Raw genomic sequence first — 26,985 nt, forward strand, 5'->3', positions numbered from 1 at the left:
TGGGTTTAGTATCCCTTTAACTCTCTCAGCGTCATAGATGGAATCATTGTTTTTCATACATATGCAATGTTCTTCCAACCAAATTTAAAAAATACCCATTTAAGAATATTTAATGTATTCAGTTAGATTGCATAGTTCTATTGATAATCTGAGAAAACAGCAAATTCCTTTCTTAATATTCATAAAGTATACACTATGTTTAAGGTATATTTATGAACTGAGGTGAATTGGTATTTTTCAAACTATTATCTGTATAAGCCAGTGCAAGTTATGAAGTAGAATATTTAGATACATACATTCATTTAAAAGAATAGTTGTGTTCCACATCCAATTAAGACTTTTTAAAAAAAGCAAGAAAAATAATGAAGCTTCAAAAACTTTATTTAAGGCTACTAGTAAATATGAAAGCTTAGCATTTGTATAATAAATGTTTCAAACAGGGTAATATATTTTTCTGACACCAATTAATGGAGTAACTTTTATATACAATTCAACTTTATAGAAAAATAAGTTATTTTCTTTTAATTTAAAACAAGTTCTGTTTCTCTTAGGCTTATTGTTTTCTTTTATTTTTTTCTTTGATTTTTTTTCTTTTTTTTTTTTTTCTTTACTTCAAATAATTGGGTGATAAAATGGCACTTTTGGATTTAAGCCCTCGTAGCTTCAGTAGGACATGTGATGCAAGCCCAGCTGTTAGCGAAAGAGTTAAACCTTTCATGTTACATGTGCATTTGAAAATAGTCTATTATTTGTGTAACTCCTAGCAAGAAAACACTATTGAGAATTTTCCTTTTCTTCGCATGCAAAGCTATATTGTATGGCTTCATGATACACCTGCTAGATTTTAAAGAACACAAATTCAACATTTCCAGGTGACAATCGGGGGATTCTTTGTTGAAAACTTATTCTTTATGTTATTGTCCCTCCAAAAGATCCCTAAAAAACAAAAACAAATAAAAATGCCTAATTAAATATTTTATTACACCACCACTGACAAAATTTGATTTATGTATTATCTCTACAAATTAGGAAGGATAACATAAAAGATTTGTTGCTCAGGATTTTGTTATTAAATCAGTTCAAGTGTTAATATAGAAGGTTATTTTGCTTTTTCTGTATTATTTTGGACAAGCTGTAATTATTTATTGCTTGTGTAACGAATCCATGTCTGTTCCTGCTGTCAAAAAATTAACCCTATAGCTTAAAGGTTTCAGAAAATTATTTTGTTAGCTATGTTACTGATCAGGTGACATTATCTTAAAAGATCTATCAATACCGTGCAGCCTTTCAGAGGAATCTGGCAAGGCAAATTTTCCCTTGAGAGCTAGCTAAGGTGTGTACCCTACATTTCTGCATGCAAAGGAGATACTACTGTCTTGCACTCTTGTTCAGTAAAATTAACACTTTAAAAATCATATTGAAAGTATAAACTTTCAAAGACTACCCATTAAAATTTGTATTATTGGTAAGCATTTAAATTTCCATTAAACATATCAAGCTATTTAAATGGATATTAAGCAGTATGAGATTGTAATATATTTTTAAATAATTAGGTGTAATTAAAAAAACAACAACTTATTTTGCACCCCCTTTCCTGTAATTTACTCTGAAAATTGTTGTTTTCTAAATTCCACTAAGCTTCTATAAAGTAATGGAAACTGCCATATTTGAATGTAAGTTTCCCATTACATATCCTACCTACTGAGGACGATTGGGGATAGATATAAAACATGCAATAAAAAAAACCTGTTCAAACATGCCTGTGTAAAACATAGGATCATCCAAAAGGGTTTCCACACAGTCTTGTTTGCACAAGAAGATAAATAGAAAACTGGCACCTGTTATTTCATAGAAGCCAATCTATGTTATAGAAACTAAACCTTTACATTTATATTTTCAATATTTAAAGAACTAATATAATTCTAATCTACATATGATTATAAGGTTAATCTTTGCTTTGAATTCATTACAATGTCTAGCATGTATTTACTGTTTAACTTCCGAACTGCTTTAATGACTGCTTTAATAATGAAAGCCTTGAGCAGGATAGACAATGGTGCACAACGTGTGAGTAAGTAAAGACTTTATTATTCATATAGCAAGAAATGTCCCAAAGCAAAAGCCAGTCCTGGTTTTTATTAGAAAATATGTTTTTAAAGAAAGATAACAATTCCAGCACTATACAAATAAATTACCATGATAATAATTATGTGAACTGGCAACCTTAATTTCTGGATCTGCATTAGTGGCACAAAACATGTAATACACAGTTCTGTGTATAGGTTTAAGTGTTTCCAAAAGTCTGATCAGAACAACTCAAGGAGCAGAATTGTGTCATTTGATGTTAAATACATGATGAGTGGCTGATAAGTGAATGCTAAATAAAGTTCCTGGGGATTATTGATCAGGGAAAGTGTATATCTTAATAATCAACCAAAAATTGTAAAGCCCTAAATATATTGGCTTATAGCATTAAATAAACATTAAACTGCTTTGTAAATCTATAAAAGAACAGTAACTACTCATTATGGGCCAGATTAAAAGTGGAAATGTTTGCACCCGAGTGATAAGGGGTTTATTGCAGGGGTTTGCACTTGTCTAGCTTACTGCTGGTATTACGAATATTTATTATTATTATTATCAGGTATTTGTAGAGCGCCAACAGATTCCGCAGCACTGATATATACACATATAAACACATAAATACATATGTAAACATATATCGACATATATACAAGTACATTGGAGTCCTTTGCACTTAAGTAGACTAAAACATGTTAAAGCATATGTATGCAATATTCATTTTATAATAAAGGTTTTAACTATGTATTTACTGTAAATATTTTACATTCCAATGTTCTGCACGTTGCAGAATATGTTCTAAGTATTGCTAAATAGATATTCCTATATATACCTGTATATATCTATACGGTTATACCTATATATAATCATCAATCTATATAGGTATAGATATGTATTTTACAAAAAAAAATCAGATATATGTAGAAATAATTATTTATGAATAAATAGAACATATTCTGTTATTTAAAGAACATTGGAATTTGAAATATTCATAATTTCATGTTGGGTTAGCGCAAATGAGAATATGCGATTGGGTTTGCGCGAGAGGGGGGTATTTTGTTTTCCACTTTTTTTTCTCCATTGACTACTATGGGGGAATATGTGAATGTGCACACAATATTCTAACTTTGGCTTTTTGTGCTTGTCGGGTTAGCGCTAGAGCGAAAACTGTTTATTTTCACCTCGTAATATGAGTGCAACCCGACAAGCACAAAAAAGCTTACTTCTAACACAATTTCTGAAGCTCTTTTCAAATCAGTTGTCCTGTTTTATTAGATTAAAGGTGTTAGATACTGGAGCTCCGCCTGCTCATACTGGGTGCCGCCATTTTGGAGCTCAGGTATTTTCACAGCCTTTGAGAGAAGCAGTGCACATTCAGAGATCAGTAATATTGGCCATTTTTTTACAGCTGCATCATTTGCTTGGAGTTAGTGTGCATGAGACATCATGTGAGCTTTTCAATTTAGATTTTTTTTTACATGATTTCACAGTTACTCAAAACATATTTATAAAAGCTTTCAACAATCATATATAGCAATGTGGCAGTTGCAAAAAAGTACAGCTCCTGCTTTGTATCATGCACCCTAACCTGTAGCACGATATACAGCTGTGACAAAGTGGGCAATATAACTGTTATGTGAGTGTACTCAGCTTCTGTCACAGGCTGCGAGAATACTTGAGCTCCAAGATGGCGGCGGCGAGTATGAAGAGGCAGAGCTTCAGCATCTGGCCCCTTTAAGCTATTAAAATAGGAAAACTGATTTGAAAAATCTGCAGGAACAGGATGAAATGCAATAAAATAGTGAGCAGTTACTATTCTTTTGTAGCTGTGCACAGCAATGTCCCCTTAAACTCTGTTTATTGAATTGTCCTTACTGCTTTTCATTAAAGGGACATAAAACCCAATTTTTTTCTTTAATGATTTAGATAGTGAATGGGAACATTGCATGCTCTTTCTAAATCACAGAAGGAAAAAGTTGGTTTCATATCCCTTTAAAAATACTGATCACTAGGGGTGTAGAATGTCTTTTGTTTTAATATTCAAATGGTTAAATAACTGTTCTCTTTTATATGTATATATTTTTTTTTAAACAAATGAGTGTTACTTTTGGAAAACACTACTTGAAATTAACAATAAATGATTCTGATACACTCACATCGAGATATATGAGAATCAACAAATGGTGTTAAATTTCAAATTAGTGTTTTCTCTTTGAGTGTTAACCTAAATTTTTAAAGGGACATGAAACCAACATTTTTATCTTTCATGATTCAGATAGAGCACATGATTTCAATCAACTTTCCAATTTACTTCTGGTATCTAATGTGTTTAGTTGTCTAAAGTTAATGCAGGTCCTGGGAGCCGAGCGAGCTAAGTCTCCTGTTATCGCGGCCAGGGTTCTGGGAAAGAAAAGGATCAGGTTAGCAGCTATCCAGAGCTCCTTATGGTAAGTATTGTATCCCTGAAAAGTAATTTACTGAAAACAAATGAATACTGATTCATTTCGCTGGTGCACTCATTTTCATTTTTCATTATGAATGGGCATTAGTACCAAATCTAATGCACACCCCTAACAACTACTACTTTTTTTTCAACTTCATATGTCAGCAAGGATGGACTTTTGCTTTAGAAATTCAGAGATTACAAAATTGTCATTACACAACAGTTTTCATTAGATTATATCATTAATCAACAGTGCAATAATCAGACTTAATTGTAGCCAAAATTAAAGTAGCGCTGACTTAGCTAATCATAATGTTCTGAAAAGGTTTTATATTCAGAACATTTATTTTCTTAACATTTTACCTCTCGGTTACTTTGGTGTTAATTATCCAATCTATGAACTCTTGTGCAGCAATAACATCTAACACCTTATTGATGTCATTGGTAAAGCTGCCATCAGCATGCCTTCTGCCCATTTCTTCAGCACTCGTAACTTCAGAGAAGCTTTTAGAGAAAGCATTTGTAAAGATCACATACCAGTTAGAAATATTTCTCATATACTACATATGTAATTTGATTGTGTTCATTCTGTATGTTAAAGCATGAAACATGATAAATACTTAAAGGGACACTAAAGCCAACATTAAGATTTTTATGATTTAGGCAGAGCATGCAATGTTTAACAACTTTCTATTTAATTTATATTATCTAATTTGCTTCAGTCTCTTAGTATACTTTGTTGAAAAACATACCTAGATAGACTCAGGAGAGTTAATGCACTATTGGGAGCAAGATGCTGATTGGTGGCTGCACATTTATGCCTCTTGACATTTGCTCACCGTAGTACTTTATTGCTTCTTCAACCAAAGGATACCAATTAAGTCATTTTGACAATTGGAGTAAATTGGAAAGTTGTTTTAATTTGTAAGCTCTGTCTGAATCATGATAGAAAAAATTGTGTTGCATGTCCCTTCAACAGAATGTATTAGAATAAAGGGCAACATTTTGCTTTGAAAAACATCTGCATACAAAACATATTTTTTTTCAAATCCTGCACTGATCAAGCATTTACTGCACAGCCTATAAGAGGGTTTCTCTTGAAGCAGTGTAAAATATACAATTTTTCAGGATGAAAATACATGAAAAGCAGAAAAAAAACAAATAATTGCATAATTAAACATTTTATGGATATTATATTATGCACCTAATGCCCCTTTAAAAAAAAAAAAAAAAAAAAAAGAAGCTTTTTTTTTGCATATAAACACAATTTATATTGTGACGAATACCGCAATATCAGTTGTTTGCTTTATTTGTACTGGCTGATTTGTACATCTTGCTATGCTTATTACTTCCTACCAATGCTCATTCTCACAAAAGCTGCATAGTGCAAAGTACAAAGGTTCATTAGTTGGAAATACTTGCCAGTCATTCTTTGAGTGCAAATACTCTTTAAATGAAGCAGCTTGGGGTTGTTAAAAGTTAATGTACATTAGTTGATTAAGTTGATATTAGTAATATATCCCAGTGTGTAATGTTACACTAGTTAATCAATTAACGAGGAGACTGAGACAAGGTTCAAACGTTAAAACTGTATCCATTCATTGTACAAAAGTTTAAAAACCCTTACAGTTTAGCATGCCTCTCTGACCATATTTGTGTTATCTGACGCATTGTCAATTCTGCTTTATCAAAGATGACACAACATCATACAGATGAAGTCGCTTACTTTTAAATAGTTTCGCCATGTTGGTCCTCCTCCACCTACTGGAAGTGACGTATAGCAACTTTCTACCTACCACATTGTTCATGCATGTAAACCAAACTAAATGTCCCTTTTCTATGTGCACATGCCGTTTTGTTTACAACATTCTAGCCAATGAAACCACAAATATACCTAAGTGCGTAATCTAATGATCTAATTGCTCTGAATGAAAAAGTGAGAGACAGGAAATCCCCAATTGACAACAGGCGAAGAACTAAGAAGAACAGAAAGCCAACTGGTAACATTTACACAAAGGAATGCCCTAAAGTCTCTTTTGCAGAGAACAACAGTAAAGTGATTACACCTGCAGAGAAATGTGGTTCAGTTATAATTCAGAACAGCAAAAACTATTATTACAAAGCTATGAGAAAGCTTAATGACACCAACACATATAAGATATTATCATCTAAGCCAACAGAATAATACAAAAGAGAATAGGTGTATATATTGGATAAAGGAAAATATATAGGAATACTTGACAACAAACTTATTGAGTATCTAGTTCCACAGAACCCAGTAGTTGCAAATTTTAAGATCTTTAAGGACACTTTTTCTACCCCGGGGAGACCTGTTGTCTTTGGGGTGGGTTCCCTAGGGGAACGTTTAGTGGAATGGGTTGACAATTTACTACAGCCTACCATGAGCCAGCTTCCAAGTTACTTAAAGGATACAAAACATATTTTACAGAAAGTAAATAATTTAGAATAGAATAATTATATACTTGGTTAACTGTTGATGTTTGCTTGCTCTATTCATGTATTCCCCATTCTCTGGGTTTAGGAATTATATACTGTATGTCTTTCTCAAATGAATTAATTGAGTAAATTTGCTATATCTACTCACACCAAATTTTTTCTTGTTTAATAAGCATTTTTTTATCCAGAGATGCATGACAGATATGGGGCCTAAATTTTCCCCCGCATATGCCAACCTAATCTTAGGTTAGTATTAAGCATCCCTCATCTTTTGTCAAATATACAGGTTATAGTAGACATATTGTTTTATATTTTTGCTATATTAATAATCTTTTATTTTTATGGAAGGTTCCAATGAGCAGGAAAAGAAGTTAGTAAATTATTTGAATACCAATGAGTGTAATTTGAATTTTACCTGAGAACATGGAATAAGTGAGATTAAATATCTGGATGTGTTGCCAAGAGGTATGCCAATAGAGGGAAGAGTAGAAGTAGAATTATTTAAAAAAGACATCACAGGCAATAGTGCCCTTAGGTATGACTTGTGCCGTTCATATCATCTTAGGAATGATACACCAAGAGGCAAATTGATTAGAGTAAGGCACAACAGTACCACTATGGAAATATAGAATAAATACTCTTAGGGAACTGGTGGATAGATAAATACAGAGAGGGTATAATGAAAAAAAAGGTTGAAGGACATAAGACAACAAGTAAGTCTTCTGAACAGGGATAGATTATAGAATAAACATTCATGAAAGGGGTTACATAATAGGTCAAAAAATTCAAAGATTTGATTCATCACAGGATATAGCAATAAATACAGTGATGTAGTAAATGTTGTTAAAAGCAATCTGAGTATTTTGCAATCTGACCCTGTCTTGGGTCTGATCAGATCAAAGGGTTGTAACTATGTATCTAGGAGGGAATTGGATACAGTTTTAACTTTATTTCAGTCTCCTCATAATTTGATGGACTAGTGTATCAATTTAAGTAACATTACACAGTTGGATGCCTTGCTCCTTAATAAAGTTTTAAAAAACATCCCAGATTTCCTTTGGAGTCTTTGTAATATTGTCAGCCGTTGTGGACTGGGCTGAAAGAACAATCCTGCTGTTTTTCTTTTTTGTTTTGCCATGCACTTTTTATGAACAGGATCGGTGAATGTTATATTTTAACAATTTGTTGTATAGTATACACTATTTCACATACTTTTGCTTTCACAAAATAACTGTAATTTTATCCACAGCTCAGTGTATCACTTTTAGAAACACTAGTAAAGCTGTAAGGTAACATTACCTACAGTTATGGTCATTTTGCCATACATTTTATGTATGAATCAGTGAATAACTTCTTGTTTAAAAAAACTAAAAAAAACTAAAAGAAAACAATCAAACCAAACAAAAATCCTTACTTCCTTTTTGGTCTGCCTTTAATTAACCAATCAACAAATTCTTTGGCTGCTTTTTCTTCCAGGTAGCTAGTCATATCATTGGTAAAGGTTCCTTCTGCGTGTCTTTCAAAAATAGCATTACGCCTTGAAAACTTCCTGTTTGGAGAAAGTATTTTTAGAGACAAAAACTAAAATTTTGCATTTCTTGATGTTCTATTTTATATTGTTTTCATAGTATTGAAGAAAAAAATTGTACTTATCTTTTGAAATAATCCCACATAACATATTGTAGAACATGAAGCAACAGCTACATACATACTTATAAAAAATATATAGATGTTTGCTTGCAAAATAAGTTAACATTATCCAGTTTGCCTCTGCCTAAATGATATTTAGGAGTAGGTAGTATGAAACTCAAACATTTCTATGAGAAAATTATAGCATATTACAGAGCAGGTATTCCTGTGCTAAATTAACCAAAAAAAAATGATTTCTGTGGGAGTTGTCCTTGTCAGTCAGTGAGAGAAGTAGAGTCTCAGGACTCACTTGTATACTGTATAATCATACATTTCCTATTTATAAAACAAAAACAGCTGATGCAAAAAAAAAGTAGGATGTCTATTTAAAGTGAATGTAAAGTTTAATCAAGTAGTGCCCGGTTTTTAAAAATACTGTTAAAAACAGGGGCACGTTCATTTTTGAAACTTTACATTGCACCATATTTGTACAAATACTTACCTCTTCGTCTTGAAAGCCGGATCGCTGATGATGTCCCTTCCCCCGCCCGTCGCAAGCCTCTTCCTACGTCAGAAATTACGATTCCAGCCTTCCTCCAATCACGGCGTTGATTTAGGCAATGCTTCCCCCGGGGTGGAAGCCATGATTGGAGGATGTCGGAATCATCATTGCTGACGTAGGAAGAGGCTTGCAACGGGCTGGAGAAGCGTTGGAGCGACTTTCAAGACAAAGAGGTAAGTATTTCTACAAATATGGTGCAATGTAAAGTTTCATCAATGAAAGTGCCCCTGTTTTTAATAGTATTTTTAAAAACCGGGCACTACTTGATGAAACTTCACATGAACTTTAAGGTTCAGCTTCATCTGACTTTTAGAGTTGAAACCAAATAGTTTTGAGTTAGTAAACTGTTGTAAAGCTTTCTTTATACTCTAAATGCAAATTAAAAATGTATTTCTGAAATTAGCATAGAAAGTAAACTGACAATCATTGTAAGGTGAAGATATATATATATATATATATATATATATATATATATATATATATATATATATATATATATATATATACTACTTTTCAACAAACAAAAACAAATTGTAAATTATTAAGAATACCTAAAAACAAATAAATCCAAATGTATCTGTAGCCATAATGTATCTCCTATTTTAGTTATGTCTTTCTTTACAGGGCTGATCAAACTGAAAGGGATGTGCAGTTGTTTTAATAAATATTAAAAGGCCATGATACCCAAATGTTGAAGCACTTGAAAGTGAGGCATCATAGCTGTAAAAAGCTGACTAGAAAATATCACCTGAACATCTCTATGTGAAAAAGGAAGGTATTTACCTCAAAAATTCCTAATTATTCACACACCACTATAAAGAGACTTTAGTCCCAGGACTTGAAAGGGAGTGTGCATCTGGCATGTGCAGGCACAGTCATGTTAGTTTCCTATTCAGATTAAGGAAGTTTATTGTGAAATCTCATGAGATTTAAAGGGACACTAAACCCAAAAAAAATATTTCATGATTCAGAAAGAGAATACAATTATAAACAACATTCCAGTTTACTTCTATTATCTAATTTGCTTCATTTTTAGTTATCCTTTGTTTAAAAAATAGCAATGCACATTGGTGAGTCAATCACACAAGGCATCTATGTGCAGACACCAATCAGCAGCTACTGAGCCTATCTAGATATGCTTTTCAGCAAAGAATATCAATATAATGAAGCAAATTAGATGATAGAAGTAAATAAGAATGTTGTTTAAAATTGCATGCCCTTTCTAAATCATGAAATAAAAAATGTGGGTTCCATGTCCCTTTAAGTAAAATCTCATGAGATCACAGCAAAGCAATGTAAGACCTCAGCACTGCTGATGCTGATTGGCATTGTTTTTTTGTTTTTTGCTTTTTCAACTTGCAGCTTTACAGCAGCTCCAATTGTTAACAGAGCACTTACTCTGGTGAGCTGAAGACATTTTGAGGTAAAATGTCTTCCCTCTTTACATAGAGATGTTCAGGTGATATTTTCATGTCAGTTTTTTACATTTATGCTGCTTCATTTTCAAGTTATTTAGCATATGAGTATTATGCAGCTTTAAGTTCCAGTGTTCTTGGATTTATATATCTAAATAATTATAGCCTACAATTATTCAAGCTACTTATGGTTTATTTTCCTGAAATGAAATATTTTCTCAATTTGTACTGTACCCATTTTTTTGTTTAATATAAACTCTTGTTTTAGCACGTTTAATGTTACATTTTTGTACAGTTATAGCATGTATTTATTAACCAATTGTTAAATTCCACGTTCTGACCATTATTATGAGCCTTTCTATCACTGCATGTGTACTCACCATATCTGACATTCAACACTGTTAACAAAACTCAGCAAAAAGATTGTGATTTATCTAGAATAGTTATTGAAAAGACAATAAAGTAGTTTTTATATGTATAGTACATATAACCAAGTAAGCACTGCATATAATACAAATGTAAAATTAATTTTAATATGTAATCCTTATAAATTCTGCTCTGCATTTTGAAAAAATGAATACTAATAAGAAGGGTTAACTTTAAAAATTGATGTCCTTTATATATGAAAATTGCTTCTTTTTTTGAATAGCTAATTGTAACCTACATGATTTGGCAGTGTATTGGTCAGTTTTTAAAGGGGCACTTAACACTAAATTCAAATTATAATCATAGAGTTGATGTTATGCCCCGCCTCCCTCTAGACATGGGTGCCACTATGTTTAAATCTACCTTTCACTACATTCCAGGCCTGATGTATCTGCACATGTGCAGTAACTCTCCTTCCAGATACCCTCAGTGTAACATAGGTTTCAAAATGGCAGCATTCATAATCAGAGGGAGGTGCAGGAGTGTTTAATGTCCCTTAATATTAAAAATATTGTTCCTGCTATTAATGCCTTATATAAGAATTAGGATTGTATAACTGACAAGAATATAATCACAAGTCAATACACATTTTTAAAATCATTTTTCATATCATTAGAAAGTATTTGATCAATATTTTAATACAATTTATCACATGTAATAATATGAGCTTACTCTTTTTGAGGACCTCCTTTTATCAGCCAGTCAATAAATTCTTTAGCTGCTTTGTCTTCCAAGTATTTGGTTACATCGTTGGTGTATGTACCTTCTGCATGTCTTTCATAGTCAGCATTGCGCCTTGATAATCCTCTGTACAAAGAAAAGCAGTAGTTAAGTCCCATTTATAGAAGAAAAAAGTCCCTTTTACTTGCAATTATTTGTAGTAAGGTGTAACACGCATAGCCCCAAAGCTCTCTTTAGTTAATCGGTCATGTGAAATGCTCAGTGTAATTTATAAAGCTTTTATCCTATATATATTAGTGAAGAGGTAAGTATAATATGTAATACTGAGATTAAATGTTAGTTACTTTATTCTGTAAATAAGTGAAACATAGATGAGATGTATAAGAAATGTAGTTATGTGAATTCATTTTCTCTAGATATGACTTTGTACTTGGCTCTGTGGTGTTTATAAACTCTGTAGGGAGCAGGACCCTAATTTTTCTGTCCTACTATTCCATGTTTAGTCTTTATTTATTGCACCCCTATATAGTGCTACATAATTGTCTGTATGTACATAATGCTGTCGCATTATAGAGATAACAATAAGATCATTTATTAATAGAAAAGGACAAGTATTTCTCCAAACATTACTGGCTGAAACCTACAACAAGAGTAAGTGAAATAGCTTCTATGGTCAATATAAAGAAAACATTTTTGCTGTTAAGCGTTAAAGAGACAGTAAAGTAAAAATTAAATTATCATGATTAATATAGGTCATGCAAGTTTACTTCATCCAATTTACTTCTATTATCAAAATGCTTTGTTCTCTTTGTACCCTTTGTTGTTGAGGAAACCTAGGTAGGTTTATAGGAGGTTAGGAGCATGCATGTGACTTTAGCAGTCTATGGCACCAGTGTAACAATGTATAACACTGAGATATGCATTGTTGCAAACTGCTGCCGGGTGGCTAGATATGAATTCACTTTAGATTACTTTTTAACAAAGGATACCAAGAGATCTAAGCAAAATTAATCATTGAAATAAACTTGAAAGTTGTTTAAAATGTTCTATCAAATCCATTTCAGTTAAATTTTGACTTTAATGCCTCTTTAAATGATTTATAAATCAGAAAACAATGTAATATAGAAATATTTATAATATTAACTCTTAACACTAAAACAATAAATGGAAAACAACGTTTTAATGTATAACTGCAAATACAGTAAACCTTATCTTTCGCACTTTATGATTAATCCAACTTATATACAAACTACACTAATGGTTCAATCAGCAAAAATTAATTAATGACGTTTATACTAAAGACAAGCAATTGTCTGTTTTTTACATTCAAAAGTTAGAACCAATTTTTCCCTTTTAATATTGACTTTACAATTTAATTATTACATAGAATGTTATTTTTTTTTAAACACATTTTATATTTCCCTATAATAAATATCACACATAAATGATTTGCAAATGTAACAAATATATCAAGTGTTCAACAGATTATTTCTAAAACATTTTTAAAAATAGCATGTTAACTGATAAATTCAGTATAAACTAACCCAAATTTGTAAAAAAGAAATGTGCTTGGCAAATTTGCATAATTTGCCCAACCCCAGATTATAATAACAGTATATTGTCTGTGTCTGTCCAGCCTCTCCAGACTCACATGCCTTACCAGCACCTTCAGCTTTACCAGTTAGTGTAGGCCAGTGATGACAAACCTTGGAACTCCAGATGTTTCACAACTACATTTCCCATGATCCTCAACTGGACTTTAGAGTGCCTAAGCATCATGGGAAAAGTAGTTCTTAAACATCTGGCGTGTCAAGGTTCGACATCACTGTTAAAGGGACAGTATACACTCATTTTTATATAACTGCATGTAATAGACACTACTATAACTAATAAGATGCACAGATACTGATATAAAAATCCAGTATAAAACTGTTTAAAACTTACTTAGAAGTTCTTAGTTTAGCTCTGATGAAAAGGTAGTTGGAAAGCCCACTGCAAGTGGGAAATAAGACACTCCCCCCCCCCCTCCCCCTTCTTTTGCATATGAAAAGACCCTTTACACAAACAGGAGCAAGCTGGAGAAGGTAGCTGACAGTATTCACATAAAACTTTGGGGCTTGGTTACAAGTCTGAAAATCAGAACAAAGTTATTTAAAAATAAGCAAAACCATACATTTAAAAAAAACAAAAAAAACTTGATGAGCTATATAAATAGATCATCTACAAAACATTTATGCAAAGAAAATATGAGTGTATAATGTCCCTTTAAAGGCTACTTATTCACTAAAACTCACTCAGTTGCTCATTATCTGCTGCATAGTATAACACAGAAACTAACAAAGCTGGAGAGGTTACAGAGGACTAGTAGTCAATATTGCTCACTGTGACTTTCCTGAATATTAACAGAAGTAAACCCAGAAACCCAGGCTTTATCTAAAACATATCACTTTCCTAGATTAACAATGGATTCAAAGAACACCCTGGTAAGACAGATCAGTGGTAAAGGAGTTCTCTAAATCCTAGCAATTTTTTTTTAAGAATGAAGGAATTAGCAAAGAATTAAACTGTCTGAAAAGCATCACCAAGGGTATACAGCATTGGCACTCAAGCAATTACAAACTCAGGGCAACATGATGTGGTTATTGGATAAAATGCTAAAAGCACATTATTATAGACTTATATTCTTAATATTTATTGTTTTTAATTTGCTCACTATCATGTATGTGTTTCTGGCTTTTGTACATTGTTTATGTTTTGAGGAGAAATATTTTCTTTCATGATTCAGACAGAGAATATCATTTTAAACAAGTTTCTAATGCACCTCAATTCTCAAATTTGCTTTGTTCTCTTGGTATGATTTTTTGAAGGAGCAGCAATATACTACTGGGAGCTAGCTAAACACATCCAGTGAACCAATGAGAATATGCATATTTAGCCACCAATCAGCAACTTGTAACCAGTGATGCATTGCTGCTTCTGAGCCTACCTAGCTATGAAATTTAACAAAGCATAACAATAGAACAAAGCAAATCAGATAATAGAAGTAAATTATAGTGCTGCAGAATCTGTTGGCGCTCTACAAATAACTAATAATAATAATAATAATACATTGGAAAGTTGTTTAAATCTGCTTTCTCTATCTGAATAATGAAAGGAAATTTTTAGTGTTTCATGACCCTTTAATGCCTTGAAGGTTTTCAATGTACAACTATCAAAGTAGCAGTATATTAAAAATAAAATTATTAGAAATCATTAATTCTATCTATCTATCTATATCTATCTATCTATCTATCTATCTATCTATCTATATATATATATATATATATATATATATATATATATATATATATATAAATGATCATGATTAATTCTGCATTATTTACCCAGGAGGGATATGTTTATTAAAGCTAAAAAGCGAAATAATAATTGAAAATTAAATTATAAAACATACAAAACATATTCAGCTATTAATATTATTCTATTATCCAAGCAAAACTGTATTCAAAACTATAATACTTTTTCAGAACAATATGACTTTATTGTATAGGACAACACCTAAATGTATGTTAATAAACAGGTCACCATACAAATAAATTATTACAATTTGCCAATAATGTTCATAGTGTTGAGCAAATGTAAAACCTTCAGGGATAATTATATATGCCAGTTTTTAATTTAGAAATAAACAATACAATAATAAGGTTTAATGCAAGTTGTATTTTTGTAGTGTCAAAAAATTTACCATTTTCACTGCCTTGTTCTCAATAAAATAAAAGTTTGTCTTAGATAGTATTATATATTCTATAGTCGTTTTAAAGTATCATACATTCTATAGTGTTTTTTTAGTATTATACATTCTATAGTCGTTTTTTAGTATCATACATTCTATAGTAGTTTTTTCCACCTCCATTTTAAGAGAGAGTAGAAGGAAATAAAGCAGTAGAATAGATTAGTATATACATTGAAATAACAAAATTTAAAGGCACAATATACCTTATTTTTTTTCTCTATTTTAATTTGTTTCCAATTATTCATTTTACCTGCTGGAGTGTTTTAAATTATGTACAAATAGCTAATTTACCTTTATATCAGCATTTAATATAGCTTATTTTGATGGTGGTACCCCTAGTTATATTAAGTATTGGAGATAGAAAAGCTGTGTAAACTTAACTAGCAGAAGAAATGACACTATCAGTGGGGCTTAGGAGAGATAAGTAATAAAACATTATTTTTTAATTGTTCTGCCTAAGTATTGGGCTTTAGTATACAGAGATAATATAAATAAGCATGTGTGTGTACAGAAAGTGATAAAACAAAGAAATGTGATTTCCCTGCAAGTCTAAAAGAAGAAATCAGTTATTTCATATGTAAAAGTAAACCTAAAGAAACAAAAGCTCATACATGTCATACTCTGCAGTTGGTATAACATTTCACTGGAAACACATTACACATTTCTTACCCGCTTCTTTTTGAGTTCATTAACCACTGGACAAAATCTTGAGCACGCCTGGAGTCAAGATATTTGCTGTAATCACTAGTAAATGTGCCCTGTGAATGACGTTTAACTTCATTGAGTTGTTCTGGTTCTTCTAGTGGTTCACTCCTTGCAGCTTTGACTGATCTGCGTATACAGTTTTTACATTTATAATATGTTACTTTTAGAAATGTGAGTATACCCTGAACTGAATTGTGCTATGAGAACTCTCTGTACACCAAATCCATTCACTAAAAATGAGATAATTCCAACACATATCCTTAGTCCCATAAGCTTTACCTTAGTTTTTTGGTAGTGTTGCAATAAATTAGCATACAGGTCAATTATGAAAACTTTATACCTAATTTAACAACTGGTTTTGCTACCGTTGTTCTGCATTGGATAAACAGCACCCACCAATTGCTTAATTTGGAGGAACTTGCTACTGGAGTAGACAAGACTTGCCACCATTTTTCAGTATCTTATCTATTCCCTTCTGAGGAGGCCAACTAGTGACAGATATTTATCAGGATAGGTTTGCGAAGTCTGTTGTGTGCTTTTCTAATTTACATAGTTTTCAATTACAGTGAAAAAGGAACAGTAAAGTCAAAGTTAAACTTTCATGATTTATATAGGGCATGCAGTTTTAAACAACTTTCCAATTCACTTTTATAATCAAATTTGCTTTGTTCTCTTGGTATGCTTTGTTGAAGGCTTAACCTAGGTAGGCTCATAGGCTAATTTTTAATCCCTTGAAGGCCACCTCTTATCTCAGTGCGTTTTATCAGATTTTCACAGCTAGACAGTGCTAGTTCAAGTGTGCCAAATAGATAACAGTGTGCTCAATCCCATGGGGTTATTTATGAGTCAGTACTCATTAGCTGAAATGCACGTTTTTTAAAAAGCACTGAGATAATGGGGCAGTCTGCAGAGGCTTAGATACAAGGTAATCACAGAATTAAAAAGTATATTAATATAACAGGGTTATGCAAAACTAGGGAATGGGTAATAAAGGTATTATCTATCTTTTTAAACAATAACAATTTTCAAGTAGTCTGTCCCTTTAAGAAGTTTATATTACAATCTCAGAGTGTTTTATGTCCATTTAAACATTAAAAAAAAAACCTGAACATTAGTTCTGGGTCTTCTTCTCAATATAATAATAATGTAAATAAAATATATATTATGAAAGGGCAAAACATGGTATACAGAAACCATAGAGTTGTAAAAGATCAAAACTGAATATGTTCTTTTATTTGAGAACAGTTAAGGTGTAAATGTCTTGTCTTTTTATATTGCGCCTTAGAATTTATTAATCAGAATGAAAGCATCATTCATATTTTAAAGCCACAAACCATTACATTTATGGCAAACAAATTGAGGGAAACAAAATCCCATTATTCATGATTCAGATAGAGTATACAATTTAATACAACTTTCCAATTTACTTGTATTATTAGATTTTCCTCATTCACTTATCCTTTTTTAAAGGAGCAGCTACTGAGAGCTAGCTGAACACATCAAGTCAGCCAATGACAAAAGACACGTATTTGCATATACCAATTAGCAGCTAGCTCCCAGTAGTGCATTGCTGCTACTGAGCCTAACTAGATATTATTTTCAACAAAGGATACTAAAAGAACAAAGCAAATTAGACAAGAGTAATATACTGGTCTATATTTGAATCCATTTTATCTGCGGACTAGTATATCATATTTAATCTGCACAACATATATGAGGTTTCTGATATACATCTACTGATAATATGTGGTTTTATGATTAATGCTTTAGGAAATTGAGATGTTTCTAATAAAGTTAATTTATTCTTCTAATTGATATCAATAAGTGTTTTGGTTATAGATGATACATACTTTGACCTGTCTTCTGCTTCTTGAATGGGACTTTGCCAGCTGCGCTGTAGTAGCATAAAAAGAAGGCCCACGATACAATACATGCTCTTCATGATTATTCTGTAACAGGGTAAAAAAAAAAAACACATCGTTTGACATTTAACAACACAGTTTATTCATTAGAAGTTCAGCTACAATGGAAATATACTTTATATATTATGTTTATATTAAAAGATAGACACTTGATATCGAAATACATCGCCAGTACTTTGAGTATGTTTTTCCATTACATTTTAATGCATCAGTACTAAATTCTAACATTCAAATGCTAGATTCATTCAAATATTATATTGAATATGTCATTTTTATATTTTTATTTAATATTATATTTTTAAGTTATAATTATATTTTTGAAAGTTATATTAAATATTAAAAATATAGGAAATTTGAAACTGTAAATATCAAAAATCAAGAACGGTGGTATTGAATTACTCCAAATTATATAAGGTACATCTTTCAATAAAAAGTAAATATGTATTATTGAACAATCTATTACATGCATACTATCATACCTTTATAGAGATTGGATCTTTTTTCAAAATTACTCCCAGTTAAAACTATTTTACAAAAGTGTGCAAAATAAAAAAATTAAAAAACATGCAGTGAAAAACAAACATTTTTATTCAATATACTATAGACTAATTCTATTTAAACTTGAAATGATATATGAAAAAAAATGATTAAACTTACAACAAAGTGTTAAAAGAAAAGCTTTTAAGGACATAGAAGAAATAATAATTCTCTATTTATTTAACATGTACAATTTTCTAAAATATATTAAAGCACTTTATTTTTTATATTTAAATAACAAATATAACCCAGAAATATATTATAAATATATAAATAATTTGATTATTTGGTGATTACATTGTATTTATATATTTTACTTTCTAATTTGTTTTATAGTTTTCTTCATGAATTACTTATACTAAATAAGCATCTTATTACATAGTTATCAATACAGATGTATATATTCTTTTTTATCATAGGTGTATAAATTAGTATCATCCTTTTCAATATTGTATAAGTATTTTGACTATCATTTATTTTTTATTACTCTAACCTAAATATATGTGCTTCTTTATAGCAACATTACTGTACTGTACTATTTGTTTGGATGGAGAAATATTCTTTTAAAAAAGTTTTATTTAAAAGATGTGGAAAATTAGTTTAATAGATGCAATTGTTCTTCACATATATTAATATTTAAAGTCTGTAGAATAACTTTTAAAGTTGAGCTGTTAAAATTTAAATATTATTTTTCACTAATACATATGCACATACCATGGCTGAAGAAATATATACAGAGAAGTAGTTCCTTGCAACAGGAACTACTTGCATCCACTAGTCTTAGACAAGTAAGAAATTGTAGTGGACAAGTAAAAAAAACGTTTTTCCTATTTTTAACATTTTTAACCATTCCCCTGACTAGTAAACTATAGTGGTATCTATCTATCTATCTATCTATCTATCTATCTATCTATCTATCTATCTATCTATCTATCTATCTATCAATCTATCGACCAATCTGTCTATCTATCTATCTATTTATCATCTATCTATCTATCTATCATCTATCTATCTATTTATATAGCATCTATCTTTCTATTTCTCTCTTTTATATATATCTACTTATATGCACACATACATATATAAATATATTTTTCTATCTTGAGCTAATGAAAAATACTTTAGTAAAGTATTGTATGTTAGGCTGAAATTACTCACCTTGAAGTGTATCTCTAGAGATGGGTATGAATGCTACTTGCTGTGCAGCAACTTTGGGATTCTCCGTAGCCCTGATGATGAGACTAAGTGCTTATGCACAAAGCATTTTATAGCTTTTTCAGCTTCATTGAGCACTGTAAGAATGCATTGGATGCAATCATTGTGACACAGCTGATCATGTGGACAGATTTGTGTTAAATGTTTCACATATGGCTGAATGTTTTTTGTTTAATTTAAACATTAGAGACGGCTGACAAATCATTTTGAAACAATTGCACACGTACAAATACTTCCTTTCAAGGAAAGTGCAGGTGTACTCCAATATCTAATGAAGAATAAAGTAAACTGACCATTATAAAATCAATATAATATTTGAACAGATCAATAATTAATCAATAATTAGTAGATATTTAATGATTTTACAATAGACTTTCATTATTCACTTATAGAAATTATTGCAATTCATTGTGCTCTATATTCTATTAATCAAATCAAGGAAGATGTTAAATATTATATCTAATTAGCCACTATATGATTAGGATAGAAATATATTTTACACTATAGTGCAATGAGCAATATCAAATAAATTATATATTTAGCAATTTTAGATAATAAAAGTAATGGTTAATGGTGCCTAAGAAATATTTGTGAAGGGGTACTAGTGGTAAAGGAATTTATATGGTGGAGCGCTCTGTGGGATAATGGTTATGGGTATTAGCCATGGGTATTTGCAGATATTTTTCAGCAGGGGCAAATAAAGTAAAATAATATTGTGACACATTTTAATCAAAAGAGTGACTCATGTGAGTAGTCATGTTGGAATCTGAAGAGTAAAATTTAATTTGTCTCCTCTTGCTCTCTGCACATCCATTGTATTGGCAATAGGAGGGCTATGGGAACATAACTGTTAAGGTGTAATGTGGTGTGTGTCACATAGAAATCTGCAGGTCAGAGGGAAAAAGAGAGGCAACACACTTCAGCTTTAAAATATATCTCTAAAAAAATCATTTAGCTTCTGAATATAACCTAAGTTTGAAAAAGTAGAAAAACTGAAGAAACCATCATTTTCTGAAAACAAATCAATCTAATTCTGTAGTGGGAGTACAAAAGAGTAGGTAATAGGAGCACCAACCAGCTTAAGTATAATATCAGGCAGTATAAAAATAATATTATAATAATATTAACCTTTTAAAGCCGTTATGCCGTTCTATTCCGTCATAATTAGACTGGGCTTTAAAGCCATTATGACGGAATAGAACGTCATAGCTAACGGCTGTCCTGAAGCCTTCTGTGCTGTCAGGATTTGATAGCGGTCTGGAGGGCGTTCCTAGGGTTGTAAGGACGCCCCCCAGGCGCTATCCAATAATTTAAATCTCGCAATCCTGTGCACGATCGCGTGGTTTCAATTTGTCTACATCGGAACAATTGTTCCGATGTAGGCACTTTAGCCCTGACACGAAAGGGTTAAAACCGGCAAATATACAAACAGCAAATATAAAAAAGGTACATTTATTAGGTGAACTAATTAAACGATAAAAACATAGAGCACATCTCACTTGAGTAGGAGAATGAAAAAAAGACAAAAATGAAAAAAATGAAAATTTGAAAAGAGTGGTGGATACCATAGTCTGTAAATGTTGATGTGTTTCGGCCCAATAGAGGGCCTATTTCGAGACATTGTGTCTTGAAAAAGGTCCTCTATTGGGTCAAAACGCATCAACCTTTACAGACTTTGTGGCTCAAGATCTTCCCAATTAATTTGATGCAGTTTTTATCCAGTATTTCGGTGAGAATATCTTCATTTGGATCTAAATATCTAGAAGATTTTGCGCATTTGTATTTTTGTGTTTTAATTTAGGTAATCCAAAGCGGACACTTCACTTATATTTTTTTCCTTACAAGGATACCCTGTTTATCCCCTTTTTCACGTGTACATGTTTTTTTTTCACTTTTCTACCAGACTTTTTTATATATATATATATATATATTGATTTCCCTTTGGACAGTATTTCTCTACTAATCCACTTGAGGACCATTTCTTCTAAAGAATTCCTTACTGACTGATTTATAATCTGACTCTCTGTGATATCATCTACCACTGTTTTCAATTTTTAATTTTTTCTTTTTCATTTTTCTTTTTTTTCATTCTCCCACTCAAGTTATCCCCAGTGGGATGTGCTATATGTTTTTATCACTTAATTTGTTCACCTAATAAATGTACCTTTTTTATATTTGCTGTTTATATATTTGCTTGTTTTAATATTATTATAATATTATTTTTATACTGCCTGATATCATACTTAAGCTGGTTGGTGCTCCTATTTCCTACTCTTTTGTACTCCCTTTTCATTGATTTTGTTAGGTGATCAAGAATAGTGAGCTTGTATGTTGCATTGGTGCTGTTAACTATATCCTGAGTTAATTAGTTCTGTAGAGGGATAAGGTATGACAGTCACCTAGTCATCCTCTAAACATCTTGGGCTGTGGAAAAACATGAAGTTGGCCTGTGCTTAAAGGGGAAGTAATTATCATTTGTATTATACTATATATTAAAAGTTGAAACAAACAATTAATTTTTACTCATTCTATAAATGCCTCCCTAGACCACACTCTGCATCATACTTTAATTCTCCAGCTGTGGATTTCTCCAATTATGCAGTCCTCACCGAGTCCTCAGCTACCGTTAGCTTAATTTGCTCCAAAACATCTAGCACTGGAGCAAGATCTTAGATCTAAACCAGGTGTTCTAAACCTTGGTGCTCCAGAGGTTTTGAAACTACATTTACCAAGATGCTTAATCAGCTTATGCTCAGTGTTTGAGCATCAAGGGAAATGTAGTTTTAAAACATCTGGGGCACCAAGTGGTGTGTGTTTATGTGTGTGTGTTTTTATGTGTTTGTTTATGTGTATGTGTATATGTGTGTGTGTGTGTATGTGTGTTTATGTTTATGTGTATCTGTGTGTATGTGTGTGGGTATGTATGTGTTTGTTTGTATATGTGTGTGTGTGTGTGTGTGTGTGTGCGTGTATGTGCGTGTGTATATAATTGAAAATGAAAATAAAATGTTATCTCTTTGTCTGATATTGGTAAAGGGGGTTGTACAAAATAAGATTATCATCTACAATTTATCTGTCGGATGTTTCCTATGGGAAACATATGTAGGGCAGCACAGTAGCATGTTAAACTGCTACAAGCCAGCAGCAGCACAATTTTTTTTTTTTTTTTAATGGGGTCAGAACGGGCCAAGAGTGAAGCTTACATACTTATTAGCGTACATCATAATCAATTAACTGACAAAGAGATTGCAAAAAAAGTTATTTAAATAGTGCAAATTTGAACTTTCTAAACCTTTAACACCCAAATAATGTTAAATTAAACTTAACAAAATGTATCCCCTGCAGAAAAGACTTCAGCACCTTTAAAGTAACATTTTTAACTGCATGAACTAAATTGTTTCTCACATGCATTCAGGTTGTTCACTTTTCATGAAAGGGCTGTTTTGGATGAATGCAAAGATATTTGTTGTGTCTTACATTTTCAAGATGAATGCAAATTAATTATATATATACACACACATATATGTACCTGTAATATAGTCCCTTTGTCCTCCTCTGTTATACTTTAAGAATGATTAGGAGGTTAAACTAAGGATGTTCTAATAAGAAGGAAGGGGTGTTTAGCTCCAACCTCTATCAATGACAGGTAAAATAATGTAGAGCAGTGATCCCCTGATGGATCTGTATGTATTTGAAACAAAATCATAGGGGTCAGGTAGAACCTCTTTCACCCCCAAAATAGAGGATTGTGAGGCTCCATTTTTTTAAAGAGGTAACCCTCATTGTGTGGCTATTCAGGTGCCAGGGGATTTTCTTAACATCAATTAATCAATTGTTTTACAAATTTCCTGATTGCCCTTTTCTGTTGTACGATATTTTTGTACTTAATCTTGATTTCAACCTCAATAAAGAAAAAAAAAAAATATATATATATATATATATATATATATTTTTTTTTTTACTAGACTGTCCCTTTAAACATTCAGTGATCTTCAAATATACAGGTTCCCACATAAATTCCATCGACACCAATCCTTTGCCATGTGGAACACAAGAATAGAGGAATTAGATTAAATGGCTACCAACCTACTGTCATTGTTAATTGCTACGAAATGTAATATCTTAAAAAAATGCTTATTATCTTTCAGATATCCCAAAGTACTTTTGACAATTGCAATACTGTGACAATGTAAACCCTCAATTTTTCACCTGATTACCTATCCCTGAAATAATGTTTTATGTATTTTTGGGAGATGTTTAATAATAGGTAACTTGGGCATTTCTGCCATTAGGTAGTTTGTTGTGATTGAGTTATGATCAAACCCTGTCTCACACAATATTGTAAAAAAGTGGTTTCCTAAATGTAATAATTGGATTAAATGTGATTCTATCATATGTATTAATATCATTTAGCTGTCTGTAAGACTCTTTCTTTAACATATAGGGACCTGTCCTTTATAATAGAACCAACTTTGTCTGAATTCAGAATAACAATATCACTATTGCTTTGCAGTTCCTTCAAAATCCTGATCTGATCTTTGGTAATATTGATCTTTTTAAAAAAAAAAATAGTTTGTGTGTTAGTTAAAGCAATAATCTCTTACTCAACCATACTGGGAAAAATGTCTACACAATCCCCCCTCGTTTGGTTGGGATAAAAAGCCTTATTAGGAGCACAACAAATAATTGTTTATATCTTCAGTTCTTCTCTGTTAGATCTACTACTGTCATGATTCAAAATTGGTAAAGAAACACATTTCCCCAGAAGTAAAGCTACTAGGACTCTCAGAAAAAGTCATAGTAAATTGTATATAGTGTTATTGATCAGTAGAATGAAAACAATGTGATATAGATGCTGAAAGTTTAGAAACTTACATGGGTGAAAACCATAAGCCTAGCGATAAAACGTCACATTACTGTGGTGTCAATACTAACAAAGATAACTTTATAACATTTGAATTGTTACGTTATGTATAAATGTGCATAGATTGCAAATCAGTCCCAGCACTATTAAGGGTTATGTTAATGTTTTGTTGTTTCTTGTTTCACAGATAGCCCTGCTGGGATATCTTGCCAAAGCCAGAGGATCTTCTAAGTTTTTTGACTGTTTATACTCATTAATAATCAAGTCTTTAGAATTACTGTGGGGTATAGCTAATCACCCACTAACAGTTGTGTAGCACCTTTCTTGGGTTTTGTACCAATATCTATGCCACTGTTATCATGTGAAGAACTCCCCATCACAGTTGATCATCTAAGAGTCCCATCATAAGTGCTTCATTCAAAACTAGAAAAAGTCACTTTTATCACTCCATTACTTAATATATTTTTTTTATGTTTCTCTCTTACAACTATATACTACATTGAGATCATAGTCCCTACAGTCCCTCTGGAATTTTTTAATTTCTACTAAGCAAGGTCATCATCTATTGAGGGTGTCATCTAGTTGTTTCTGAAAATCTCCATACCTTGTATAATTCTTATTTTCTGACATTCTTATATTTCTCATCTATAATTTTCATCTGCAATTGGGACTTCCATATACTGTTAAATAGTTTATGCCTTTTTTTGGATTTAACATTCAGTATCCCAATATTTCCAATATCAGCTTCCGATACCTTGTTTTAACCCCTTCGTGACCAGAGCACTTTTCCATTTGTTGACCGTCTGGGACCAGGGCTATTTTTACATTTCTGCGGTGTTTAAGTTTAGCTGAAATTTTCCTGGAAAAAACACACTTTTTATAACTTTTTATAACTTTGACCCCCAAAATCTGTTACACATCTACAACCACCAAAAAACACCCATGCTAATTAGTTTCTAAATGTTGTCCTAAGTTTAGAAATACCCAATGTTAACATGTTCTTTGCTTTTTTTGCAAGTTATAGGGCCATAAATACAAGTAGCACTTTGCTATTTCCAAACCACTTTTTTCAAAATTAGCGCTAGTTACATTGGAACACTAATATATTTCAGGAATTCCTGAATATCCCTTGACATGTATATTTTTTTTTTTAGAAGACATCCCAAAGTATTGATCTAGGCTCATTTTGGTATATTTCATGCCACCATTTCACCGCCAAATGCGATCAAATAAAAAAAATTGTTCACTTTTTCACAATTTTTTTCACAAACTTTAGGTTTCTCACTAAAATGTTTTACAAACAGCTTGTGCAATTATGGCACAAATGGTTGTCAATGATTCATCCCTTTTGTTCAGAACTAGCAGACATATATGGCTTTGGCATTGCTTTTTGGTAATTAGAAGGCCGCTAAATGCCACTGCACATCACACGTGTATTATGCCCAGCAGTGAAGGAGTTAATTAGGGAGCATGTAGGATTAATTTTAGCTTTAGTGTAGTGTAGTAGACAACCCCAAGTATTGATCTAGGCCCATTGTGGTATATTTCATGCCATCATTTCACCGCCAAATGTGATCAAATAAAAAAAAATGTTAAATTTTTCACAATTTTCTGTTTCTCACTGAAATTATTTACATACTGCTTGTGCAATTATGGTACAAATGGTTGTAAATGATTCTCTGGGATCCCCTTTGTTAAAAAATAGCAGACGTATATGGCTTTGGCATTGCTTTTTGGTAATTAGAAGGCCGCTAAATGCCGCTGCGCACCACACGTGTATTATGCCCAGCAGTGAAGGGGTTAATTAGGGAGCTTGTAGGGTTAATTTTAGCTTTATTTTAGTGTAGTAGACAACCCAAAGTATTGATCTAGGTCAATTTTGGTATATTTCATGCCACCATTTCACCGCCAAATGCGATCAAATAAAAAAAATTGTTCACTTTTTCACAAACTTTTTCACAAATTTTATGTTTGTCACTGAAATTATTTACAAACAGCTTGCGCAATTATGGCACAAATGGTTGTAAATGATTCTCTGGGATCCCCTTTGTTCAGAAATAGCAGACATACAGGTGAAACTCAAAAAATTAGAATATCGTGCAAAAGTTCATTTATTTCACTACTGCAACTTAAAAGGTGAAACTAATATATGAGATAGACTCATTACATGCAAAGCAAGATAGTTCAAGCCGTGATTTGTCATAATTGTGATGATTATGGCTTACAGCTCATGAAAACCCCAAATCCACAATCTCAG

The 26,985-nt window shown here is 31.8% G+C and overlaps 1 protein-coding gene across 5 annotated transcripts; it reads right to left on the reverse strand.

The window, feature by feature from the left end:
* Positions 1-363: 363 nt before the first annotated feature.
* On the reverse strand, positions 364-25,522 carry GCG (glucagon). Of its 5 annotated transcripts, none has more exons than XM_053698370.1 (7): positions 25,483-25,522; positions 18,041-18,139; positions 16,155-16,316; positions 11,687-11,821; positions 8,397-8,531; positions 4,889-5,029; positions 364-936 (listed from the first exon to the last, which is right to left on the reverse strand). In XM_053698370.1, the coding sequence occupies exons 1-7, from the start codon at positions 25,518-25,520 to the stop codon at positions 915-917; spliced, it is 732 nt and encodes a 243-aa protein (XP_053554345.1). In that variant the 5' UTR covers positions 25,521-25,522; the 3' UTR covers positions 364-914. The 5 variants fall into 5 exon arrangements, with proteins under 5 accessions (XP_053554345.1, XP_053554348.1, XP_053554349.1 ...); XM_053698373.1 differs by lacking the exon at positions 25,483-25,522 and adding an exon at positions 19,808-20,926; XM_053698374.1 differs by lacking the exon at positions 4,889-5,029 and having other exon boundaries at positions 25,483-25,520.
* Positions 25,523-26,985: the final 1,463 nt, after the last annotated feature.

This window comes from Bombina bombina, chromosome 1, assembly GCF_027579735.1.
Source record: "Bombina bombina isolate aBomBom1 chromosome 1, aBomBom1.pri, whole genome shotgun sequence".
NCBI classification, from domain to species: domain Eukaryota; kingdom Metazoa; phylum Chordata; class Amphibia; order Anura; family Bombinatoridae; genus Bombina; species Bombina bombina.

What these genes read in the sequence shown, in the direction of transcription:
- GCG (XM_053698370.1), bottom strand. Translation starts at nt 25,520, where the DNA reads ATGGAAAAGTGCTCTGGTCACGAAGGGGTTAAAACAAG. An exon ending in CACGAAGGGGTTAAAACAAG is followed by an intron (nt 18,140 to 25,482) that starts GTATCGGAAGCT and finishes ACCCTGTTACAG; the next exon opens with AATAATCATGAAGAGCATGT. An exon ending in ATGAACTCAAAAAGAAGCGG is followed by an intron (nt 11,822 to 16,154) that starts GTAAGAAATGTG and finishes TTCTTTGTACAG; the next exon opens with AGGATTATCAAGGCGCAATG.